Source organism: Chenopodium album, chromosome 13 (genome assembly GCF_948465745.1).
Source record: "Chenopodium album chromosome 13, dcCheAlbu1.1, whole genome shotgun sequence".
Taxonomy (NCBI): Eukaryota; Viridiplantae; Streptophyta; class Magnoliopsida; order Caryophyllales; family Amaranthaceae; genus Chenopodium; species Chenopodium album.
In genome coordinates, this window is record NC_137846.1 from 3,043,758 (window position 1) to 3,068,521 (window position 24,764).

At 34.9% G+C, this 24,764-nt stretch overlaps 4 protein-coding genes and 1 non-coding gene across 5 annotated transcripts; 1 reads left to right on the forward strand and 4 right to left on the reverse strand.

Annotated features, from left to right (window-relative positions):
* Positions 1 to 543: 543 nt before the first annotated feature.
* On the reverse strand, positions 544 to 3,072 carry LOC145577072 (L-ascorbate oxidase homolog). Its single transcript, XM_081634752.1, has 4 exons — positions 2,819 to 3,072; positions 2,004 to 2,609; positions 1,145 to 1,657; positions 544 to 844 (listed from the first exon to the last, which is right to left on the reverse strand). The coding sequence occupies exons 1-4, from the start codon at positions 3,070 to 3,072 to the stop codon at positions 544 to 546; spliced, it is 1,674 nt and encodes a 557-aa protein (XP_081490878.1).
* A 2,042-nt stretch (positions 3,073 to 5,114) lies between these two features.
* Positions 5,115 to 7,583, reverse strand: LOC145575968 (L-ascorbate oxidase homolog). The gene is made up of 4 exons (XM_081633750.1): positions 7,330 to 7,583; positions 6,508 to 7,113; positions 5,747 to 6,259; positions 5,115 to 5,511 (listed from the first exon to the last, which is right to left on the reverse strand). Exons 1-4 carry the CDS (start codon positions 7,581 to 7,583, stop codon positions 5,211 to 5,213), a joined length of 1,674 nt encoding a protein of 557 aa, XP_081489876.1. The 3' UTR covers positions 5,115 to 5,210.
* A 1,125-nt stretch (positions 7,584 to 8,708) lies between these two features.
* On the reverse strand, positions 8,709 to 15,309 carry LOC145575969 (protease Do-like 10, mitochondrial). Its single transcript, XM_081633751.1, has 8 exons — positions 14,730 to 15,309; positions 13,941 to 14,186; positions 13,426 to 13,621; positions 12,524 to 12,783; positions 12,055 to 12,182; positions 11,452 to 11,655; positions 10,735 to 10,785; positions 8,709 to 9,111 (listed from the first exon to the last, which is right to left on the reverse strand). Exons 1-8 carry the CDS (start codon positions 15,166 to 15,168, stop codon positions 8,872 to 8,874), a joined length of 1,764 nt encoding a protein of 587 aa, XP_081489877.1. The 5' UTR covers positions 15,169 to 15,309; the 3' UTR covers positions 8,709 to 8,871.
* A 2,721-nt stretch (positions 15,310 to 18,030) lies between these two features.
* LOC145575970 (HMG-Y-related protein A-like) lies at positions 18,031 to 19,238 on the forward strand. The gene is made up of 2 exons (XM_081633752.1): positions 18,031 to 18,137; positions 18,226 to 19,238. The coding sequence occupies exons 1-2, from the start codon at positions 18,093 to 18,095 to the stop codon at positions 18,745 to 18,747; spliced, it is 567 nt and encodes a 188-aa protein (XP_081489878.1). The 5' UTR covers positions 18,031 to 18,092; the 3' UTR covers positions 18,748 to 19,238.
* Positions 19,239 to 23,916: 4,678 nt separating this feature from the next.
* TRNAR-ACG (transfer RNA arginine (anticodon ACG)) lies at positions 23,917 to 23,989 on the reverse strand. Its single transcript has one exon. It is a non-coding gene; the product is annotated as a tRNA-Arg (tRNA).
* Between the last annotated feature and the right edge of the window lie 775 nt (positions 23,990 to 24,764).

A 24,764-nucleotide genomic window follows, 5' to 3' on the forward strand; every position in this document is an offset into this window, starting at 1 on the left:
AAAAGGATAGTTACAAAATTAAGTTGCACAGTATTGATGATAAATAATCAAGAGAAAGAATGAAAGATATGCAAAGTAAATATCTACTTTTAATTACGGAGTACATGCATTTTTTTGGGAAGGAATGATACAAATAAATGCATAATCAACACAAGAAATACAAGATGATGATTATGCTGCCTCTACCCTCACTTATTCTTCATTGTATCTTCTGCTTTTAACCCGTTTAACAACCTTTTCCGGACGTAATTGTACCATTGCACCTCCCATGTTAATCGGTCTAACTATATTACTATCTTCGAATTAGGGGAAAAAAAAAAAAAAAAATTAAAATCTATCGATACAAAAGATTTAGAATTTTTTTTATCCTCACAGTAACATTGTTCGATCATGATTTAGTGTCACTTAAACCTTCGCCTCCAAAATTAAACAGCAATGTGAAAGAGGGTATGTCTGTCATCATGTACGTTGGTGTTACTGTAACAGGAAAAATAATTTCTACAAAAGATTGACGAATGAGATTAAAACGAATTAAGTAGAGGTTTACGGCGTGTAAGGTTTAGGCTTAGGCATATCTTTGACAATGCCACAAAGAACAGCATTATCAGGGATGTTGTATTCATCCCTGAGTACACGTTCGGGTGTAGGAACACTAATGTAGAGTTGTTGCCCTAAGTATGCCCTCTCCATACACTCGTTCCTTACGTTCCACATCCCTACGTTGTCGAATGTCAACAATATTGCTGCCCATGATTTTGGGTATACTTGTATGTTGTATTTGCTTACTGCATCCAATAAGTTGTAGTTCTTCCTTTTCTCTGGAGTCCATGTTCCTACTTCAATCCTGTAATCATTTCAATAGTATTGCGTCATTACGTATGGTTTATTGATAGAAAATACTCGGGAATATAATGTAATACCACGTGGCACATGCAGAGATGCGCATTGGAGACCATGCATAATAAAACAAGTGAGTCGAACTTTTAAGAATAATAATGAAAGTAATGAATACAAGTCATTTTAAGAGAATTATAAAGAGTATTTGTATGTAATATTCTATGTAGATTTTTAAATATGTTTGTGCATGTGTTTTAAATGCAGTGTATTATGAGACGGAGGAAATATATGTGATATGAAAACTTACGCGACAGGGAAAAAGGAATATCCAGCCAAGTGAAAAGTCTGAACACTCTTCTCATGATTCTCAAAGATGACCTCGATAAAATCCCTATGTTTGAAGTTGAGCACAATTGGTGCAAGGGTAATCTTGTCAAGTTGGTCAACATTTGCTGGTGGATCGTCGCCAATGTTATCATACTTAAACACCTTATCAGCGGCTTCGTAGTACTCCGCCAACTTCAAGGGTGTCACGGTATCAATGTGGGAGACACCGTTGACAGCGTATCTAAGTTTGCCATCGACAGTGTTGGCCTTGGTTGCGAGCTTAACCGTACGAGTGATGTTGATTTGACCATAATGAAATGATCCTTGAGGGTTGGGCCTAGCTGCACTCGCGGTTAGGTTCCACCTGAAGGACCGGAATTGGTTCAAGGACCAAGCCCAACCGGTGGGTGCTTCCGGTAGGGCGTTGGAAGCGGGACCTTTACCGTTGGTGTATCGAATTTTTCCCGTGGCTTGGAGGTGGTACTTAGTAAACCTAGGGACAAAGAAAGACACAAGTGTAAATATTAAGATTTTTATGCATATGAAATCCTATTATGTATCCCCACAATGTTACTTGTTACATATATGTATTAAATTTTGGACTCAAAATCTTCTGTCCCATAATTTATGGCACGTATAAAATGAAGGACTTTGTATTATACACTATACACTTCTTATTTATCATGTTACCAAAATTAGTTGTGTATATAGATAAATCAAGGGTTTAAGCAAACAATCTTTGAACTATAGCATATTGCATGTAAATATAAGGTTGAATGAATGTGACTCTTATACCTAGCGCGGTCCTAAATTTATCTTAATAATGGTAATTAGTTTACCTGACGGATGCAACCATGTAGTAGTCCTTGGGGTCTTGGTTAGCAGTGACAAGAACACCGAAACATTGGCCTAGATGAACATCGAGAGAGTCATATTCATTTTGGACCGTGTGTGATCCCTCTAATTCAACAAGCTTCATTTTGTGACCTTGAATTCTAAAGTTAAGGGAATTCTTCAACCCTACATTGCAAATTCTATATTTGTATGTTTTTCCTGGCTTCATTGTGAAGAGTGGCTCCTCTTTTTCGTCACCCACCTTGCCTTGCTTCCCATTTATAAGGACACCATCTGGCCTGCCTATAGACTTACCTTGATCCAAGGTCTTTCTAAGAGCTTTGTGGCTTTGTTTGTACCAATCACCGATTAGTACTGTGTAGTCATCCTCGGGATCAGCATAAGGAACAGGGATGAGAAGACGGCTGTTCACTCGTAGCCCACCATACCCACCGGCTGCCTTTAGGAAGCCGGTGGTTGGGTAGTAGTAGTAGGAACCAATTTGATCCTTCACTTGGAAACGGTATGTGTAGTTTGTGCCCGGTTGGATAGGGCACATTGTACCTGGTGTACCGTCTTGCCATGAGTTCTTTCTTTGTTGGATCCCAGCCCTATAACAATTTCAAAGGAGAAACATACATGTTAGTTAGAAAATTATTTAATTTAGTGTTTAGGCCGGCCAAATTAAACTTAAATCAATTCGAGTCATATTTGATCAATTTTAGATTTAATTGATCAAGTTAAATCAATTCGAATTGCTAAGATGGAATTACATACAAAAGAAAAATGAGCCAAATTAAAGAAGATACATCATACATACCATGTAAACAATAATGGCTCGTCGAGTTGGTTAAAAACATTGACAACGATGTTGTTGTTGGTGGTGGTATTCAAGTTCGGTCCTGGAAATTTCCCGTTAATAAGAATAACTTGTTGAGGAACGCCTAGGGGAGAAAGTGTACCATACGTAACTTTCCAATCGAAGTACAAGTATGGATCCTCAGCTTGTGCTACCATGAATATCGTACATAATAGAAATGGTAAAGATGAGAAAATTATCGCTATTTTACCCATCTTTAAAATTTCGAGAGATCTAGATGATCACTCTAGGATAATAATTTTGAATTTTAATTAAACTTCTTCGATTGTTGACTTATTTATAAATATGAAAAATGGTAATTTGATTTGTGATGACAACAATATATTCGTTAACTTGATAATGTCTGTTTTTAACTCCATGCATTTCATTTAGTAATGTTCCTAATATTACGTTCTCCCTTCCAATATTTCTTCTATTTTGGGGTTTTTCAAACTTTTAATCTGTCCATTAATAATCATAGAATTTCTACAGTTGTCTAAAACTGTATTAGTCTGCAAAATTACAACCGAGTTTACATGAAATACCATCTTAATTATCATACAATCGATCATAGATAAAATTAAAATTTGACGAAAAACTCAAATTAAAATTAATCGCAAGTAATGTTGTCCATGATAATAAGGCTTCATATAGTCATATGATCATACATTATAATTTGACCAAAAACTTATAAATAAACTTATAAAATCATTAACATATAAATAATACTACGTAGTAATCACTCCGATTATATATACAAGTATGTAGTATTTCCTTAGTCTCTTGTTTGAGATTAGTAGTCTTCACCCAATAGACTTTGTCGTTTTTTTTTTTTTTTTGGGTATCGCAAATTACTTGCTTTATTTTGTACATTTTTTTCGAGTTGGGTCTCACATTCACCTATCTACAAGTATTTATTATCTCCCTAGTTTTTGACGTGCATAAAGTTTTAAGTAATTGGGTATAAAACAAGTAATTTGGGATAGAGGAAATTAAAGTATAAGTTTTGGAAAAATTGAGAAGTTTTCGAAAATCAAATGGTGCTTAATTGAGTTGACGGCTTAGATTTAGAAAACTTCTTCATTAATATTTTGAGTCAATGAAAGTGTTTATTTCTTCATTTGATTGAGGCTAATACAATTAGGATTGAATCCTACTTTTCAGTAATTACAATTTTATTTCGGATGATGTATATATTGTAAGCTATCAATTTTGTAACCTTTATCATATTACAATAGATGATGATTGAAAGAGAGAGATTTTATCATTCAAAGACAAACGAATTGGTTAGAGAAGTGAAAAAAGAGTGGTTTATTCCAAAACAAAAAAAAAAAAACAAAAAAAAAAAAAAACAAAAAAAAAAAAAAAATTAAGGAAAACATTTGGGGTTTGTAATTTTATAGACTACAAACATATTGATATAAAAATTAAATGCGGAGATACTACATGTTTACATAACAGTGTTCGTGACTCTATAAAAATAGTGTGTGTATTGTATACTTGTATACAACAAATTTGATCTCCTCAAATTTCATGCTTTGTAATAAGTATAAATCAACTTCATATGTAAAAGAGAACAAATGCATATGTAAAAGAACATGTCATTGTGAATTTGTGATAAAAGATCTTGAGATGTGTCATTTTTGCTCTTTAATGTTGCTTAAGCATTTGTAACTTTTGAACATAATAATCATTGTGCTGTTGTGCACTCTGCCCATAATCTAAGTTTTTAGAAGCCCTTTCGTTTCACTCTTTATATTATCACTTGTTTTTTTTTTTTATAAGTTCAATAAATTAAAGAAACTAGTAAGTATAAAGAGTGAAACGAAAGGGCCAATAAAAACTCTTATTAAAAAAGTTATAATATATATGTGTTGATTTTTATGATAATTGATTCTTGTTTTTGTGATATACTTTTTTTATTAAATAAAATAGCACTATATAGCTATGATGAGTAATTGAGTACTTTATACATCCATGATCATTTCCAATCAATAGAAAATAAAATTATATATTTATATATATCACAAATTATTGCAAAAGTTTAGCATTTATTCATGGAAGATAAAAGTATTGAACAAATTTTTTTGTGTTTTTGGCATTGAAATAAAACATTGCTTGGATACAATGTTATAATAACTCCAAGACTAATACAGATACAACAGAATGCCTCACTCAGTTGATGCCAATAATGGCACCTCCTTTTTCAATTTTCTCTACTAAAATCTTAATAATGACAAATTCTTCCATGAAAAAATTTTGAACCCCATAACAAATTCTTAAGCAAAAAAAAAAAATTGTAGGAAAAAAAATTGCTATTTTTGTGTACGATTCGAATTATTAAATTGTCAACTTAGATGCTGTAAGGTGGAGGCTTTGGCAAGTTCTTGACAACACCACATAATAAGGAGTTGTCCGGGAGGTTGTATTCGTCCCTTAGCGATCGTTCCGGGGACAAAACACTCACGTACATCTGCTGCCCCAAGTATGCCCTCTCCGGGGACTCGTTCCTTAGCTGCCACATACCGGCATTGTCGAATGTTAGCATGATGGCTGCCCATGACTTCGGGTACACTTGGACCGTGTACCTGCTCACCGCGTCTAGGAGGTTGTAGTTCTTTCTTTTCTCCGGGGTCCATTCGCCCACTTCAATCCTGTTTTTGCACATTTTGTTACAAAATAGTATGTTACAATTGTTAATTGTTAGCATAATATAACATGTATGACAACAAATATATATTACTAGGCTTTCCTAGAGTGTACGAATATTGTTATTAGGCTTTATTAAAATTGTTCGTTGTTAGAAGGTTAGTAGTGTACGAATTATTGTGGTTGATATATATATATATATATATATATATATGTATATATGTATGTATGTATACTTACGCGACCGGGAAAAAGGAGTAGCCGTTCAAGTGGAAGGCCTGGATGCTCTTCTCGTGGTTTTCGAAAATGATCTCAACAAAGTTCCTAAAGGTGGCGTTTAGTACATTAGGCCCTGTGGCGAACTTCTCCAAGGAATCGATGTTGGATGGTGGCTCGTCCTTGATGACATCGTATTTGAACTCCTTGTTCGCGACTTGGTAGTACTCGAGGAGCTTTAATGGGGTGTCGGCGTCAGTGTGGGAGTGACCGTTGATGGCATAGCGAAGCTTCCCATCAACGGTGCCAGCAGTGGTAGCCAACTTGATGGTTCTAGTGATGTTGATTTGGCCATAGTGGTAAGACCCTTGTGGGTTGGGTCTGGCTGCGCTAGCGGTCAAGTTCCATCTCAAGGATCGGAACTGGTTCAAGGACCAGGCCCAGCCCACGGGTGCCTCGGGAAGGGCTGTTGAGGGTGCACCCTTTCCACCTTCGTAACGCACAATGCCTGTAGCTTGAAGGTGGTACTTGGTGAACCTACAAAAATTAAGGTCACGTAACAATGTTAGCATGTCACATTTTATAACAACTTTGCGTGCTTGGCCCAAAATTGAAGTGACCGAGACATTAAGAGTCAAGCTAGACATCTATCTAACACCGTGATATTGTAAGGTTGCAATGTCCTTACTTTTCTGTCGTCGCATCCCTTAAATAGTTTGAAAATTTTATTGTACACTGTGTTAAATGTCTAAGTTGTTAGTTGGTTATAATTTATAAAGTTGAACCTGGTGGATGCAATCATGTAGTAGTCCTTAGGGTCTTTATCAGCAGTGACAAGCACAGAGTAACACTGTCCAAGGTGGATATCGAGGGAGTCGTAGTCATTTTGAGCAGTGTGAGACCCTTCAACCTCGACGAGCTTCATGTTGTGACCTTGGAACCTAAAGTTGATAGAATTCTTCATTCCAACATTGCAAATTCGGTACCTATAAGTCTTCCCGGGCCTCATGGTAAAGAGAGGCTCCTCCTTAGCATCACCTACCTTGCCTTGCCTACCATTCATCAACACACCATCAGGCCTAGCAAGAGACTTGCCACTGTCAAGGCGTTTCCTCAACGCGGTGTGGCTGTCCTGGTACCAGTCTCCTACAAGGACGGTGTAGTCATCCTCAGGATCAGCAAATGGGACAGGAATCAACAGACGGCTGTTCACTCTTAGCCCACCAAATCCTCCAGCTGCCCTCAAAAAGCCGGTTGTTGGGAAGTAGAAGTAGCTTCCAATCTGATCCTTAACCTGGAACCGGTACGTGTAGTTTGTCCCCGGTAGAATCGGGCACATGGTTCCGGGTGTACCGTCTTGCCATGAGTTCTTCCTCTGTTGAATACCGCTCCTACCAAAAAAAATTTAACAAGATGAAAAATAAGTCAAAAAAATATTTTTTGTAAAATTTTCAATTTGGATCTTACATATATAGATGTTATGGTATCATTCATTCTTGTATAATATTAATTCGCGGTATTTGCCTTGACAGAGGTGAATATGAATATGGTCTTAGGAAAAACAATGTGAATTGTGCAAACCAAATGAGCAACAAGACTATACAAACCAGTGGAATAGGAGAGGCTCATCGAGGTGGTTGAACACATTGACAACGATGTTGTTGTTGGTGGTTGTGTTAAGATTAGGACCGGGGAATTCTCCATTAATGAGAACAACCTGTTGAGGAACTCCGAGGGGAGAACGAGTACCATAGGTAACCTTCCAATCGAAGAACAGGTAAGGATCCTCAGCTCGAACGATCATCACAACCATGGAAAGTAACCATGGTAACAAAGACAAGGTGGTTATACTCTTTCCCATATTATTATACATATATATAACAGAGCTAACAAGATAAATTAATCTTAAGGCCTCCCTTAAATTATATTCTTTGAAATGAAATTTTCTTCTTTATAATGCTTAGTATGTTATTTAAGAGGATTAGCCTGCTCGAGGCTTGTTAGCTCAAGCTTCAATATCGCCATTAACCTTCTTTATACTAAAGGTATTGAAGATGGAGATATTCCTAATAATAAGGGTAGCCTTCCAAATTCTTCCTAATTTTGGATTTTCTCATCATCAAAGTTCCAAGTATGGTTAATAATCTAAGATTAGTACATTTGTTCTTTTTCTCTTTTTTTCCTTTTTCTAATTTTGCGGTTGTATTGTCCTAAAGCCTCTCAATTTCTTTTGTCTTTAAATGGAAGATTGACATTTTTTTGTTAATCTATATTTAGTACTGTATTTTATGTGCAATTATGGTAATTTGGTTGTGGAATTTCAAACTACCTTGAATTGACATGGTCAACAACAATCTCCCCCCACTGCACTTCTAAAATCAGAAATTAAGTCTTTTATAAGTTAAGGATTATAAAGAAATAAAAAAAAAAAAAAAAAAAAATCATCTTAAATGAAGTATTACAGCTATTCAAAAATAAAAAAAATAAAAAAAAAAGAGGAAGAAGAAGTTTACAGAGTATTATTGTAGTCTTTTGAACGTATGGCTTAGTATCAAAATTATATACACCAACATAGCAAAAAAATGTACAGTATTATATATATTGATGTATAAATTAAATAATGATTCGATTAAATTTAATGTTTTTATTTTTCTGATTATTGGTATATCTACTATTAGGATTTAAGTCATAGTTGAACTTCCAAAAACCTTGCTACTGTTGGCATTTTCCCATGTAATATTCAGGTTGTAAATTGGATTATGTTCATAATTTTCCTCCGCATCTCAATATAAGTAATATGTTGACTGTTAATGAATGTATAATAAAGTCAATTTGTTGCATGTATTAAGAAATGAAATATTAATTTCACTGTTCGCCAAAAATGAAGTTATAAGCTTGACAGAATAGTACTCTGTATACGGAGTAGTACTGTAGTATACAGGTAAGCATAAGATACATTACCTTGACTGCCTCAAAAATTTGATTAAGCACCTTATAGGAAACAAGGCGCTTCACCAATATTTCTGCAAGTTCCCTCACCATTAGCTCATTAGGAAAGGATGAATATCATTGGTACAATAATTTGAATTATCGAGTTCTTGAATTACATAGAATTACAAAACCTATAGACCAAAACTGGAAAGAATGTATCAGTTCTGAGATGTAGCAACATTTTCTTCCTCTTCACTCTCAATGAGATCACTAGATGCAGCAGAAGGGATCCTATGTCGCTTCAAAATACGAGAAGTTGCAAGCTTAGCTTTATGGTAGTCCAATACAACAACTCTATCATCATCCAAATCAATCCTCAAGTTCTTTTCTTTACACTCCTCTACAAGCTGGCATAAGTGTTTTAGATTATCAATCTCCACTCCATTTACTTTTTTCACCTGCTCAACATACATCTTTGTCAGACACTGAAACAGAGAGGAATCAAAGGTATTGCATGTACACCGTAGCATGTACAAGAACAAAAGAGCAATCAACTAAGAAAAACATAGTTTGGGAAGGTGGCTATGTTCTTTTAGCATGTAAAACTAACCTTTATTTATGGTCAACAGAAGGAAAAAATAATGCCCAAGCATTCAACAAGTTTATTTCTCCTTGCCTTCTTCATTTCAATATCCCCACAAAAGTTAAAGCTGAACTAAAGTAGATCTAAGCATATGTGATATCACTCAAATGACATCAGCTAAAACGTACAGTTTGAAAACCTCCCGAGGTGTTGTGAGGTCCATGGGAAATACCCCCGCTTGTTTCATTTCTAGATCCTAAAAAAAAGTCCAAAATTTTTCAAAACTAAAGACTAATTAACGCTTTTGGACCAATTTTGGGGGTTCGGGACCCGCCACCCGGCGTTGAAAAATCTCAGGATTGTAGCGAACGCATCCCATAGTCATATAATGTTGTTTGAAACCATATATGCCTAGTAATTGGCCATATAAAGGTCGTGGTAGCCTTTAGTTAATTAAAGGAGGCGTGTATGAAAATGGCTAAATTGACGGTTTAAAGGCAAAGTGGATAACTTCAACCACCCTAATGGCCTCCTAGAATGTCGGGGGATCTATGAAAAGAACCTCACCTCAACCACTTTTCTTTCCGAGTCCGATAAAATCTAAAATTGTCCAAAATTGAAGGCTATAATCCACATTTTTGGACCAATTTTAGAGGTTTTGGGACCCGATGTCGAAAAATGTCAAGATTGTATGGGATAGATATTGGGGTCATATTATATTGTTGGAAACCATATATGACCACTACTAGGTCATATAAAGTTTTGTCGTGGCCTTCAGCAAATAAAGGGAGCATAAGTTGTAAACGGGTAAATTGGCATTTTTAAAGGCAAAGTGGACGCTTTCAACCACCCAAATGGATTCCTGGGGGGGGGGGGGGTCTTGGGGTCTGTGAGAAGCACCCGAACTTGTTTCCAAAAATCGTCCAAAATTAAAGGCTATAATCCACGTCCACGCTTTCGGGCAGTTTTGGAAAATTTTTCCATAATTGAAGTGAGTGTGTTGGGTGTCCTCTAATGTCACATAAGTTGGTTGGATACGAAGCCTATCAATAGGCCTATAAAGTTCCAAGAATGAATGCCCCTTAATGGCCAATCGAAACCTTGGGGGTCGCACAAGGCACATTTAGTTGGTCACTAGTGTGAAGTGAAATGTATATACGTGGTCTTCAGTCATCTAATACTAGCCTTAACTCCTTTTAGCTGACTTCAATGATGTCAACTTTATAAGGACTACAGAATGCAACTCCCATGTCATGGAGTGGCTAATAGAGAGATAAATTTCTAGTCAGAATTCCCACTTAATCTGGAACGAAGACAGTATTAGAGTATTAGACATGTTTCAAGCTAGTAAAAATCAACGAGGTTTTACACGAAAGGTGAAAATGTAAGGAGAAATCACTAACATCATGTCAGAGAAAGTTCACAATCATTTTGGGAATTGCAGGCTAGAAGCATCAAATATAAGATAAATCTTTTCATAAAAAGTTTCTCACAGTACCTGCAATTCTGCAAGACGCTCATATCCTGCATTAATATCATCCATCAGAACCTGAAATAGAAGGTCAGTATCAGCAGCAAACCATTGATTAATAGTTACTCAAAGTAGAAAATTTACAGCAGAAACCAATGTAGATACAAAAGAGGGGGGCACGAGGAAAAGAGTGAGTTGGGTAGCTCACAGTTTTTGTGAAAGCTTGACCAATTGTGTTTTAGTTTGGTTTCCTTTGATTTACTATGAGATAACCAGAAAGATTTGAATGGTCAACTTGTCAGAAAGCTAGATTTTGCAATGACTGAAAGATGAGATACAGCAAGAACAAAGGGCATGCGATACCAGCAGTCTCTTCTAAATACCACTAAAAAAGCTAGATAATTTCTTCAGAAAAGCTATCACAAGTTTATCTTCAAGGTCAGATACACAGTTTCCTCACCGATTCTCAATCTCACTTACCTAGAATATTGAATTTTGCCTTCAAACAATACTAGGTAAATGGTGGATTTTGCAGTAGCGCAATCTGCCGATGTATATTCAGGTAATAGATATAATTAGGCCTAAACCCGCCCAACTTCAAAAAGATCTTGCTGGAAGACAGAAGAAAGGGGGAGGAATGCAGAGATGAATAAGAAAACTGTAGTGTATCCAAGAAGGGCTCTCTGACACATTCAAAAACAGTTTGATGTTTACATATGAAATTTGTCTCTTGTAAAAAAATACCTGCGATAATATGACAAGCTGTTCACCAGCCTTCTTGGGTTGTTCTCTGAGTGCACGTTCACACAATCTACGTGGCGAGGCATTATACCATTCTTCTCCATACTCATGGAGGTATGGCTGGGACAGAGGGATGAAAAGTAGACCAGCAAATATGTAGTAACTAGGCAGCTTATCGAATTGATGGACAGGAACCAATGGTTGCAACTGCAAGAGAATTTTAAGCCAATGTAAATATTATCTGTAGAGAGTTGTTGCCATGATAGATGCAATAAACGTATAAATTCAAACAAGTTCACAAAAACACCAGAGGCACAATACCAAAACCACAACCCAATCACTAGTTCTCTAAATAAAGGTATATGGCACCCTTTGGGTTCATGAGGTTCAGGGCCTGCTCCATCATAATATTTTTGTTAGGTCATTAAAGCAACCCAACTAGATCATAAGTATCCAGTAGTGACTGATCTATCCCCTTTGAGTTCAAGTGTGCATGTATACAATTGCATGAATTTGTGTGAGGTTCTGCTCTTCATAGGTGTGGTCATTCATATATTAAGAGCATATCATTAAAAAAGTTAAAATACAAAAAAGGTTCTGACTTACAGGATGAACATTTATCAAGAAGTTGCACTCTTTGCCGTCCCTTAACACCTTCAGCTCAGCTTTCTCATTTGGTTTCTTCATGGAGACCAGATGATCAAAAGTTATTCGCTCTCTATTCCTGAAAGGGACTACCATTGTAGTAATCACTTCAGGATATCAGAAAAGGAAAAACAGCAAGCACTCTACATGCCAGCACAAAAGAAAATAATAAAGTTTTCAAAAGACTTGTTAATAGGAAACAGGCAAGAAGTTATATACACACCTTCCTTTTCACTCGTAATTACACAACATGCTGAAACAAATTGATATCTCATTCACCAATATAAGTAAAAAAAATATTTATGTAATACTTCACTACTTTTATGGAGAATCCCTTATACAATAAGTTCTTTGCTGGCTATCACACATAAATAGTCAAAGCACAAGCTTTCTTGATTTACAATATCACAAAGTTGCAGAGAACAAGTACCTGTCCCATCATTGGCAATAGCCACACCATCAAACGCAAGAATCACATCATCTCTCTTCAAAATCTTGTGAGCTTCCGATATTGGGTTAATTTTACTCACAAGCACCCCAGTCATTCCAGTGTCCATCCCAAAGTGCTCTCGGAGCTGCTGATTTTCCATTGCTTGGCACGACAAACCTAAAGAACAGAATCCCACATACTTACCACGTTCTTCTATACCAGCTATAAAATGCTTTATCACAGGCACGGGAATTATGTAACTGCAACAGATTATGCACATATAAGAAAAAGAACAACATAGGAGATGCTTACATTATCTATGTGCTTTCATTATATATGCTTTGGTTAGGATACTACTCTATCTATCCAGTAATAATCACATATACGACATATTTATTTGAAATGCTCTGGAAGATTATAGCATTCTCAAAATATTAGAAGATTGTGTTTTAAGCTACCCAAGATACCATCAGAACCCCACTTGTTTATGACACGTATGAAGACTATGACTGTAAAATCATGCATTAATAATAGTGTGGATATTTATGTACGGATGAAGCCGAAAGAAAGTTTTCACTTTGTAACCCATCTACTTACATGTGTGTGTGTCATGAACAAGAACTAATTATTTAAGCCAATCAGCTACATTACCCCTATCTATATAATAAGTAAAACAAAACATAGTAACTACGGATATTTAACCATTGAAAATTATAGAATAATTCAACTTGTCAATAAATTGATTTGCTGAAGCAATACTTAAGTAAGAACAGAGGTAGTAACAAGTGCTAGGCAAGGGGCAAAAGAAAGAACAATTTCCCACATCAGCACTCTCACCTAGCTGAAGTGATTTTCCTTTGTCCAAGAGCTAGATACGTATTGAAATCACACAGCATACTCACCCGATATTTTCTGCACCTGAAAGGTTCTGGAAAGCTACTCCAGCAACTTTATCTCCCATGATTGCCGGGCCTCCACTATTACCCGGATTAATTGCTGCATCAATTTGTATTGCCAAGAGTTGAGTAGCTCCATGAACATATTGCGTTGGCTCAACTCTGGAAACAACACCTTTTGTTACAGATATATTATCACCTCCTGCAGATGAGTATAAAATGCTATCAGCTGCCAAGGTCAAGCAAATATAATAAATCATTTAAAAATTCAACATGTATGCAAGCTATAGCTCAGTTCTCCTCATTGCTTGTAAGCCTTAACAGTTATAAATAAACAAGAGAAGTCCAAGTCTTCATCCCAGACCATAGATTGCACGTGCACTAATACTTTGTGTCTTTGTGACTTTGTATGGAAGACACGGTTAATATGTATTCGATGAGATTGAAGAATGCAACAGACATTTATTTAGTACAATACTCCATAATATGAAAATACAAATAGATTTACCATGTAGCATTACCTTGGGGATATCCGACAACAGCAACAGCTTCTTGCAAAAACGGAATATCTCCAAGTTCCAAATGGTTCACACCCTGCCAGAACTCTTCATTCTCAACAACTAGGACAGCCAAATCACATTCATGTCCAACTGCCAATACTTCTGCTCTATACTTAGTAGGGCATCCATGTTTCCTAACGAGGACAAACGTGTGATCCGCCACCACATGAGCATTAGTCAGGATCTTTCTTCCAGAGATTACAAACCCTAAAAGAAAACAAAATCATAAACAAAGTTTATTTCTCTATATATGACAGAATTTCAAATAAATACTAGCAATCAAGCAATCAGATTGAGTTTACCCTAAAACCTCGATAGCATTCGAACATGAGACAATATTTTTTAAAATTCTCATTGAACAAGAGTGATCATTTACTTTACACAACTGTCAAATCTTTCCCATTTTACTTTTCACTGCCAACAGACTTGACATCCCCCCCCCCCCCCCCCTCACTCGGCGAAACTACGAGTTAACATGTCTTCTGTCCGATCAGATTATCATTGCAAAGAGACCACATTTCACTTCCAATTACAAATTATCTACCCTTTTCAGCTCTAAGAGATTTAATCAATTACTACAACCCAACTTCTATTGACATTTAACAATCATAACAATTACCATTACATTACCTAATAACTTTACCAAAATTCAAACATAAATATAAATGGAATCCACAATTATATAACAAAAAAATGAATAAATAAACATAAATTGGAGTAACAATTCAATGAAAAAGAGGGTAAATTTACCAGAACCCATAGTTTCGCGCTGCAATTTATTTTGCCAAGGAAGAAAATAATTAGGACTACTAGCAACAGTAAAAATCTTAATCACAGAATCAAGAGCTAATTCAACTGCAGCATAAACATCCGTCTCCGTCAATTTATGCCCAGAAACTTCTTCTTCTTCAAACCCCACTTCATGATCATCCAATTCATCATTATTCTCATCATTTTTGCACAAATTGGGAACATGGGTATTATTAATTGCCCCAGTAACATCACATTTGGGGAAATTTAAGCAATTATCTTTGACAAATGAAGTGGGGTTTGAAGAAGAGGAAAATGAGTAAGGTTTTTGAATGGAGAAAGAGGAGAGAGAAAGAAGGGGTCGACGGCGAAGACAGTGGAGGAGAGAGAGTGAAGAGGTTAGAGTGTGGACTGCTCGGCGGAGGTTATGGCCTTGCATCGCTCTCCCCCGACTATGGTGTTTGCGGTTGATTTGGGGGTTTTAGCAGGGGTTAAGGGGTTAGCCTGCTGCTGGGTGATTGTGTAAAGATATGGTCTAGCGCGCTTGGCTAGCCAGTAGCCACCCATGGGGTAGAAGGGTTTTGGAGTTTGAAACTTTGAACTACATTGTGGACTTGAGGATTGGCTTAATGACTCGTGCCGGTTTTCTCATGACGTGTCATGACTTATGAATCTTGAAAAAAATTGTAGCTATGTAATGTTCTGAAGTAATAATCAATATAAAAAAGTCAAATTTAATAAAGTTAAGTTAAGATTAGCAAAATAAACTTAAATGAAAGCAACCATCTAATATCCTAATGGTGATGTAGTCATTTAGCCTACGAAAAGGATCATTCAGCAAAAAAAAAAAAAAAAAAAGGATTCAACTTAGGGTTGAATAGCTCATCTTAGACCTAGATTGATCAAAGTGAATAGCTAGCTCATTAAACCCATCATTTTGGAAAGAAAGAAGAATTAAAAGGATGCTATTGGACTAATATATATGACTCGTACATAACAAAAGAGACCTTGTTGGAGACAATAGTTCATTCTTACTCTAGTTACATGACTTTTACGACCTAATATCTTACTATATGTGTTAAAATGACTAGATGAGTTATCTGGATAATTGTAATTGATATATAAATCTCAAAGGCATTAACTATTTGGCTAGCTTATGTTGGTAGTTGATGATTATTTTTTGCGCGCCTAATGAGTTGATTTATATATGATAGTTGAATGTAACATAATTAAATTCTCAATTGGATTGTGTACAGATATGTCAATGAGTTTGATGATGTATGTACTTAATAGTGGTGTTTGAAGTTTGCAATCTAAAACGAACCACTTGACAAATTTTAATGAATTTTAACATGGCTGTAATTAAATTAACAGAGATGCAAGTAAGGACATAATATATAGTACCACTTTATTGATAGATTATACTCTTTTTAGAGTACCAGAGTATGTTTTTATTAATTAATGCGTATCTATAATATTGTCCAATAATGATTATTACTAAAAGAAAAACAATGTCAATAGATCACATTAGCTCCTTACTAATAGAAAAATAAACGTGGAATGTAGCTTAAGGTATTAAATTAGCTTAGCCTCGAATCCATCACATTGATCTCCCTGAATGAGTAAAAACCTACAAGTATAACAAATAGCCTTGTTTAGCATATATTTGGCCACCGTGCATGAGATACAATCGAGCATAGATTTGGCCACCCTGCATGAGATACAATCTGGACTCAGTTCCAGTCAAATTAACCAATCTAAAGCTGTCTGCCTTATAGATATGTTTAGGGGCACCTTTTAACCTATTTACCTAACAAAATCATCACAGCTGACTAACCTGATTCACCGTAAATTCTTTTCCAAATTTAAGAGGATAATTTGACAATTAATTGACCTATCTTCATCTAGCTAAAGCTGGCTATGTGTTAACTGTGTCAATTATTAGTTATTGCAAATGCGTAGCATTCCTTATGCAACCCTAGTCAAATCAATTAAGTCGGCGATCAAAAACACCAGATCAACTTGAGTATTTGATTCGATATGGAAGTACATATCACCACATATTATTGTGTAGCGTGTTAAATAATTTTAGCTAACTATGTGTTACCTGTGTCAATTATTAGTTATTGCAAATGCATAACATTCCTTATGCAACCCTAATCAAATCAATTAAGTCGTCGATCAAAAACACCAAGCCAGCTTGAGTATTTGATTTAATACGTAAGTGCATATCACCACATATTATTGTGTACTTGTGTAGCGTGTTAAATAATTTTTTCCTTTGTTGTTTTTATTGGAAAGGCACAACAGACACACCAACTGAAATTAATCAAAGCAAACTCACTATATACATGACAATTGGCCAATAAACCATATACAGGCACGAGGAATCCATTTGAACATGCGACAATAAACAACCCACAATCAACATGCCGAGTAGCCAGGGCACTACCAACCCAATTGCATGCAAATTTGACATGAGTCAATGCTGTTTTTTAAATAAATATTTTTAAAACAAGTTTTAGACAAAACCCAATAACGTAAATACTACTCACTTTATCATTTTACCGGTGTCTGCATTCTTTATTTGGTGACCCAAAAGGGCCAAAACATTGTGCTTATTTCAAATCTTGTTTCATGCAAAATTTCCTTATATTCAAACTAAAATTCCATAATCATCCTTTTAAAGTCGATATCCACATGTAATAAGTGCACAAATCAACAAGGTCAATTAAGTGCATTTTTACTACACATTATCGAGTCAAATAGAAAACAAAATACAGTATATTTTACTCCATATAATGATTCTGAATTTACTTCACACATAATTTTATAACCTTATCAATTTTCTTAATTTCCGTAAAACAACGAAAAACGACCACGTATTAATAAACAAGAGACTATTGAAGTAATTAATTAAAAAAAAAAAAAAAGCAAAAAACTTGAATAAAATCGAAAAAGACAAAGAAGAGTAAAAAACAACCCATAATAGCATGAATAACCAGTTTTCATAAAATCAATGACCCCACATTGCACATGACCATCTCATATTCTCATCTCATTTCATTTTTCAATTTCAAAAACTCCCCCCTTTAACAACCACCTGGACAACTTTTTCTTTACCCTCCAATGCCATGTCATCAATCTGTGTCAACCATATCCCCCCTCTTCTCCACCGTCCGATCGCCCTCCCTTTCTTCTCCCCCTAACCGTCCGATCTCCCATCCTCATCCATCTAATCTTCTTACAAACAAAATACCCTTATTATAAATATAAATATTATTCACCCCCTTTATTTCCTCACCCACTCACTCTCTCACTCCACTTTCTTTCTCCTCCATACTTTCTCTCTCCTCCTAAATCATGGCTTTCGAAGATCATCACCCTTCTTTCCCAGATTACCCCCAGGTAAAAACAATTCAATTTTATGTATTTTTTTTTATTATAATTTTGGTATTTTTTGTTGATTAATTTGGTGTTGATTTTGTTGTTGTAGATGATAATGGGGGCAATAGAAGGGTTAAACGAGAAGGAAGGTGCGAGTAAAGAGGCAATAACCAACTACATAGAGTCAAACTATGCAGATCTGCCACCGACTCACGCGACGCATGTGGGGTACACGTTGGAAAAGCTGAGACAAACAGGTCAACTCATGATGTTGAAAGATGACACTTATATTCTCAATGATGAGCAACAAGAGGATGAGGAATTAGCTGATGATGACCCATCTAATGGGCTTGGTGAGCCCATTAAGAGAGGACGTGGGCGCCCACCAAAGCCCAAGGGAAACACTCCAACTGGGCCGGGCCCAAACCAGCCTGTTAGGCCCAGGGGTAGGCCACCTAAGGAGAGGGACCCACTTGCTCCTGTGACTCAGCCCATTAAGCCGCCTTCTTCTGGTAGGCCACGTGGCAGGCCCAGGAAGAATCCTTCGGAAGTTAGTGTGAGTAGTGTTACTGGTGGTGGGGCCGGGATTGGTGGTGTGAAGAGGGGTAGAGGTCGTCCGAGGAAGTCTTGAGGGGTATAACGGTAATTTCGTAGGGTTTGGTTGGGGTAGAATTGTAAATTTGTTCTGAGGAGGAAAAATGGTGATGATGATAATGATGGTGTAGTTGTGTTTGTTTTTACATGCCTTTTGAATCTCTAGACTAAAAAAAAAAAAAAAAGTTAAAGAAAAAGGAAAAAAAAAAAAGGGGGTAAATTCTTGTGATGACAACTAATTTTATTTTGGGTATTTTTATTTTTTTAATTAAAGTTAACTTTAAAAAAAAAAAAGAAAACTTTAGTTTCTGATTGGTAGGAATTTTTATTTTTTTTTTTAAAAAAGCTGAGGATCTTAAGGCATGCTTAAGAGTATTTTAATTTTATTAGTAGGAGTTTAGAGTAGGTGGGCCCCTTTTTGGCTTTTTTTTTTTTATTTAATTTTAGTTGTAGTAAAATTGTGTTAAATGTAATGGGTTTATGAATTGATGTGATATATAAAAAGGAACATTGGATTTCATGTGGTTAGATTATGATTGGATGATATGATTTTATGAGGAAATAATTGTAATAATGTTGGTTTAATGTAATTGGAAATTTGATAATGAGTTGATTTTGAGAGGATGTAATCGACATAATAGGATACTATTACAGACTTACAGTATAATTCTTTTAATCTGGACCGCAATTTGTGACATTTAATGCGGGTTTAAATCAAAGTATCATAATCAACGTAATCATTGTAATAAAGGCTATATTTGGTTCATCATTGACAGTAATTTCTGATGCTAGCTAGAGTTGTAAAAACCGACCTGAATTGGTGAATCCGAACTGTTTTGAAAAGGAACCGAACCGCTAAAAACCTGTTATTTTAAAACCGTAAACCGACCCGATCTGATTTTTTAAAACCTGAAACTGAACCGATCCGAATGTTTGAGAACCGTTAATGAACCGTATCCGTTATCAAGCCGAAGTGATACAACCCGAACCGAGTACTTCCGAACCCGATAGCAATCTGACCTATTGTAAAACGAAATCGTTTAAACCCGATAAACCCAAATCGTTTACAACCTGTAACTGGTTAATTAGGATTGAACCGTTTATAACCTATAATAAGTTATGACCGAACCGATTACAACCCGTAATCGGTTATAACCGAATTGTTTATAATCCGTAAGTCCGTAACCTGTTATGACCGTAGAGTTTTTTTTTCCCTTTTTTTGGGTATATTTTATCAATAGTAAAACAAAAGGGTTTAATTTGAATTACAAAGTATTTATATTGAAAAGGTTTGGAATTTTGAAGTCATTGAAACTCTTATGCTAAAATATTATCGTCCTCTAACGAGTAATGGCTTAAGGAACACTATATTGTATTAAAAAAAATTAAAAATCTAAATCAAAAACTAACTCTAGATTTGTTATTATTATTTGATACTTAAATCATTATACAAAAAAGGGACATAAACAACTAATTAATACTCCGTATGATCTACTGGAATAACTAATTAAAGAATATTGAGGATATACTAGAAGATATACGTTAACGAAACCTGTTTAAAACTGGCAAAACCAGTTGTCAAACCGACTGAGTTCAACTCGAACCGATTACAACCCGACCCGATTAGGACCCAATATGTGTTGACCCAAAACCCGCTTTAAACTAACAAACCCCGTTTTTAAACCGACCGAATTTAACCCGAACCGATTATGACCCGAACCAATTATAACTTGATCCGATTAGAATCCGACCCGAAAAGAAACTGCAATAAAAATAAACCAAACCGAACTGACCGGAAATTATTTAAAACTGACCCGTTAATAATTCCAGCCCGTTAAAAACCGACCCGTTATAAACCGATAAATCGAACCCAAAACTGAACCGAAAACCCGATTGACACCCCAAATGCTGGCTGTAAATTAATGGAAACAAATTATTTGCATTCCTTGCTTCTTTTGACTTTTTTGTGGGTAAGAAAATGTATCACAATTGATTGCTGATATTAATTTATGTAGCCATTAGGGCTATAAATAAGCATTAAATATACTTCTTAAAATGAAAATAAGTTGAGAATAAAATCACGCGCACATCGGTGTAATCAATGTTAATTTATCCTCAATATTTTCTCTTTAAGTTTCTTATACATAGCCCTAAGGGTTATGTTTATTATTTTCCTTAATTTATTTTGTTCCTTTTAAATGATGTTAAATATCTTGTCAATTTACTCCGTAAATGTATAATACTCTGTAGATCGCGCATTTTGTATGTCTAATATTACAGAGTACTATATATTTTGTACTATGTTTCCTCAAAAAATCATTTGTGATGACAATGATATTATGACATTATGTATGTAAAGAAAAATCATTGCAAATCAACAAATATGATTCATGAGAGGGAGGGATAGCTCAAGTGGTTAGAACTCCCCTCTTAATTCTAGACGATTTTGGGATCGATTCTCATCAACTTACCCTCGTGACTCTCTAAACATATATATATAAAAAAAAAGAAAAAAAAAATTATGATTCATAATACCAATGATTCATACTACCACTTGGTATTTTGTTAACCAAGCTCTTGTGAGTATTGAATAATTGAAATAAGCTAGATAAAGAACTCCAAACATGTGGGAGTCAATCAACCAAACATCTGACCTTGATTCACCCTTTCAAAAAAAAAAAAAAAGGGATAAAAAAGAGAGATTTCCATTATTTTCAAACTCTTATTACATGCGAATACACTAGCTTGAATTTGTTGAAGTGGTGTACATTGAACAATTGTGTTACATCTCACATGACTATTGGTCGATCAAGTGGTTAACTACATATGGAACGTACCATGTATTTATTACTCTGTATTGGATTTCATATTTCATATGATATGATATGATATGCACTTAAACTTGACTCTTTTGTTGATCATATACTTGTTTATTGCAAAAAACGTACTATATACAATAAGACAAGCAACAAAGGTTGATGTTTAGATGCAAAATTACAAATTGAGAAAGGAATCATGCTTTAATTTTTTTTGATTTTTTAGTTATCAAGAAAGAAGGAGATAATAATATAAACAAAGGAAGGGAATTAAGAGAAAAGGGTGAGGGGTTTAAGTTTTAAAATGGATTTTTTTTTCTTTATTAAGTACCTAAAAAGTAAAATTAAAATAAAAGCATGTACTATTATAATTATGATTCCAATAGTTTGAGATTAATGGGCAAATCATCATTATATATACACAAAGGCATTATTGGAGTCGTCCTTTGTGCCCAAGGCTTGAAGTTCACATCTCTCTGCCCTTTTTCTTGATTGAAATTTAATAATCATGAATTAAAATTGTTGCACATGAGGAGAGCATTCCTATAATAATTAAGTGCACTTGCTATATATGCTTGATTTTTATAAAGACTAGACAATTATTTTGGTTATTGGAGTGTTCAAGTACCACTCGACATCCCAATAAACGAGTCAAAGTTATCCTAGACAAAAGCATCAACATATTATTGTTAATATGTTAGTGAGGTGTTTTCCATAAGAAAAGGATTGATCACGTGTTTTGAATACTGGCTTTATAATTTAATTCATTAAAATAGTTGACATCTATAAAAAAAATTACTTGTATTTTTAGCATAATTGTTATTAGAATATTGGTAGTATGTAGTAATAGACTAGGTAGAAGTAGTTTCTGACTAGACAATTGATTGGATTATTACCAAGTATTGAAATTAAAAAAAAAACAAAAAAGGAGTTATTTACAAGTTGTAAAAGTTGCCTCTACATACAAAAGCTCCTAGTATCTTATAAAAGTTTTCCTAATTATAGCTTTAGTACTAAAAGTAACTTAAAAAACACTACTACTTTACCAAATATTGTTCTACAAGCTTAGTGAAGTTTTAGATTATGATGGAAACTTTTATAATTTAGCCCCTGTTCTCATCAGATTAAAAAAAAAAGAGATTAACTCTTCCAAAATGGAGGAAAACAAAAAAGAAGAAAAAGAATTAAAGACAATAAGATAGAAAGAATTGAGGCTAGCATGTGTTCTTAACTACAATATGAATTATATGATTATTAGAAGCTAACTAGTATCAAGGTCTTCACACTATAGGGATTACGTTTAAAAAAATTAGCACATACATCTTTCGATACCGTTTGCATGGTTGACTGGGCTGAACTATTATAAGGCCCAACATTAAGCCCAAAATACGACGCATACGTTAATACGTAGGTTGGTGGTGATGAGTCCCTTATGAAAGTGTAATCCCTTAATGCTAAAGGTCATCAACATTGGTCCGATTCGACCTGAAAATAGGACGGGTTTGAGCAAACCTAAAAACGCATTTTTATTTAAAAGCTTGAAATTGGTCCGAAAAAAACCCGTTAAGCCCTTTGTGGGTTTGGGCATGACATATTGTGTTAACGCCTGGCCCGACCCGATTTTTGGATCACCTCTACTTAAAACGATCACAAAGAAAAATAAAAAAAAAATAAAAAAAAAATAAAAAAAAGAAAGGAAAAATTCTTCTATGTAAGCTTTTATATAGTATCAGAGGCTGGGGGTATAAATGTTATCACTGAAAATGGCCCGCTGTAATTTTGTTAAATTGAACCCTAAAATCATTTTTTTACGGAAAAATATTTTTCTAAATTATAAAATTTATGGTAAAATTGAAGAATAAATTATTGATTAACAAATTTTCTCCTTACTTTGTATAAGTAAATTTCATATACCGAGGCCCTTTTATAATATTTTCACTTAGGGGCCCTGTGCGATCAAGCACCCTACACATGCTTAAAACCACTCCTGTATAGCATCAACATAACATTACTGAACTCATGAATTGCATCGAGCTTTTGACATTAACGTCTTGACGATCTCAAAATTGTGATTAGCAATATTTTCAACTACAATAGAGATCATGCACCAACTACGACATAGATGAAGTTTATTCAACACTTAATCCAAATCTAATTGTAAAAAGAGTTAGCTTCGAATCGAAAACTAAAAGATGTAAGATGACAAAGTGAAAAGGAGAAAAGTAAACGAGTATGTGGTTTTGGGCTGACCCACCAAGAGACGATCATAATCTGCTGGCCCAAATATAAATTTGATCACTTACGAGAACCAATTTATGATACACATACTTGTATAAATGGAGATTGTACAAAAAAAAAAAAAAAAAAAAAAAAAAAATTAAAAAAAAAAACGACTCCGCTGGGGATCGAACCCAGAATCTCTGGTTTCGTAGACCAGCGCCTTATCCATTGGGCCACGGAGTCCTTTGTTGCATTCTATCGTTAGTGATACGTTATGTATCAATGCATGCTATTAGACTAACATAACGACAATGAAATCTTGTCTAATAATGTTACGTTTTCCGTTCATTTTTATTTGGCAAATTTTTTTAATCAAATTTACCCAACGCACAATTTCAACGATTAAAATTACGAGCGAGCGAGGTTATAGAAACTTTATAAATAGTGTTATAAGTAGAATATAAACTAACATGTACAACTTATCAACACACTAATCAAGTAATCAATAACCAATAGAGTTTTAGATTAATTATGTTGATCAAGAACAATTAATTGTACATTTCCTCAAAAAAAAAAAAAAAAAAAAAAAAAAAACAATTTATTGTACATACATAAGATCACTCGCACGTACAACTCTACCTCTTATTTAATTTTACTTTGTAATTAAATTAACTCGCTTTTATTTTATCGATAAAAATGACTTAACAAAAAAAGTATGTACCATGTTCATGATTTAAGTTTGTACTTTGATGTAAGTGGAGCTAGAATTTAGGAGCTTAAAAATCATGATGATCACAAATAATATAATTGATACAAGTAGCATAATATTAGCTTGCATTAATTATATTAGAGTCTCAATGATCGATAACAATTTGTAAGTATGTACAAGAATATGATTATTAAGATAAAAAGGCGGGGGAAAAGGCAATAGCCCCCACCCCACGCCGGACTAGGAGGCAAGCAGCTAGGGACAGTCGGACAGCCGACAAGTACGACCCAACCCTGTTGCTTATCTCCT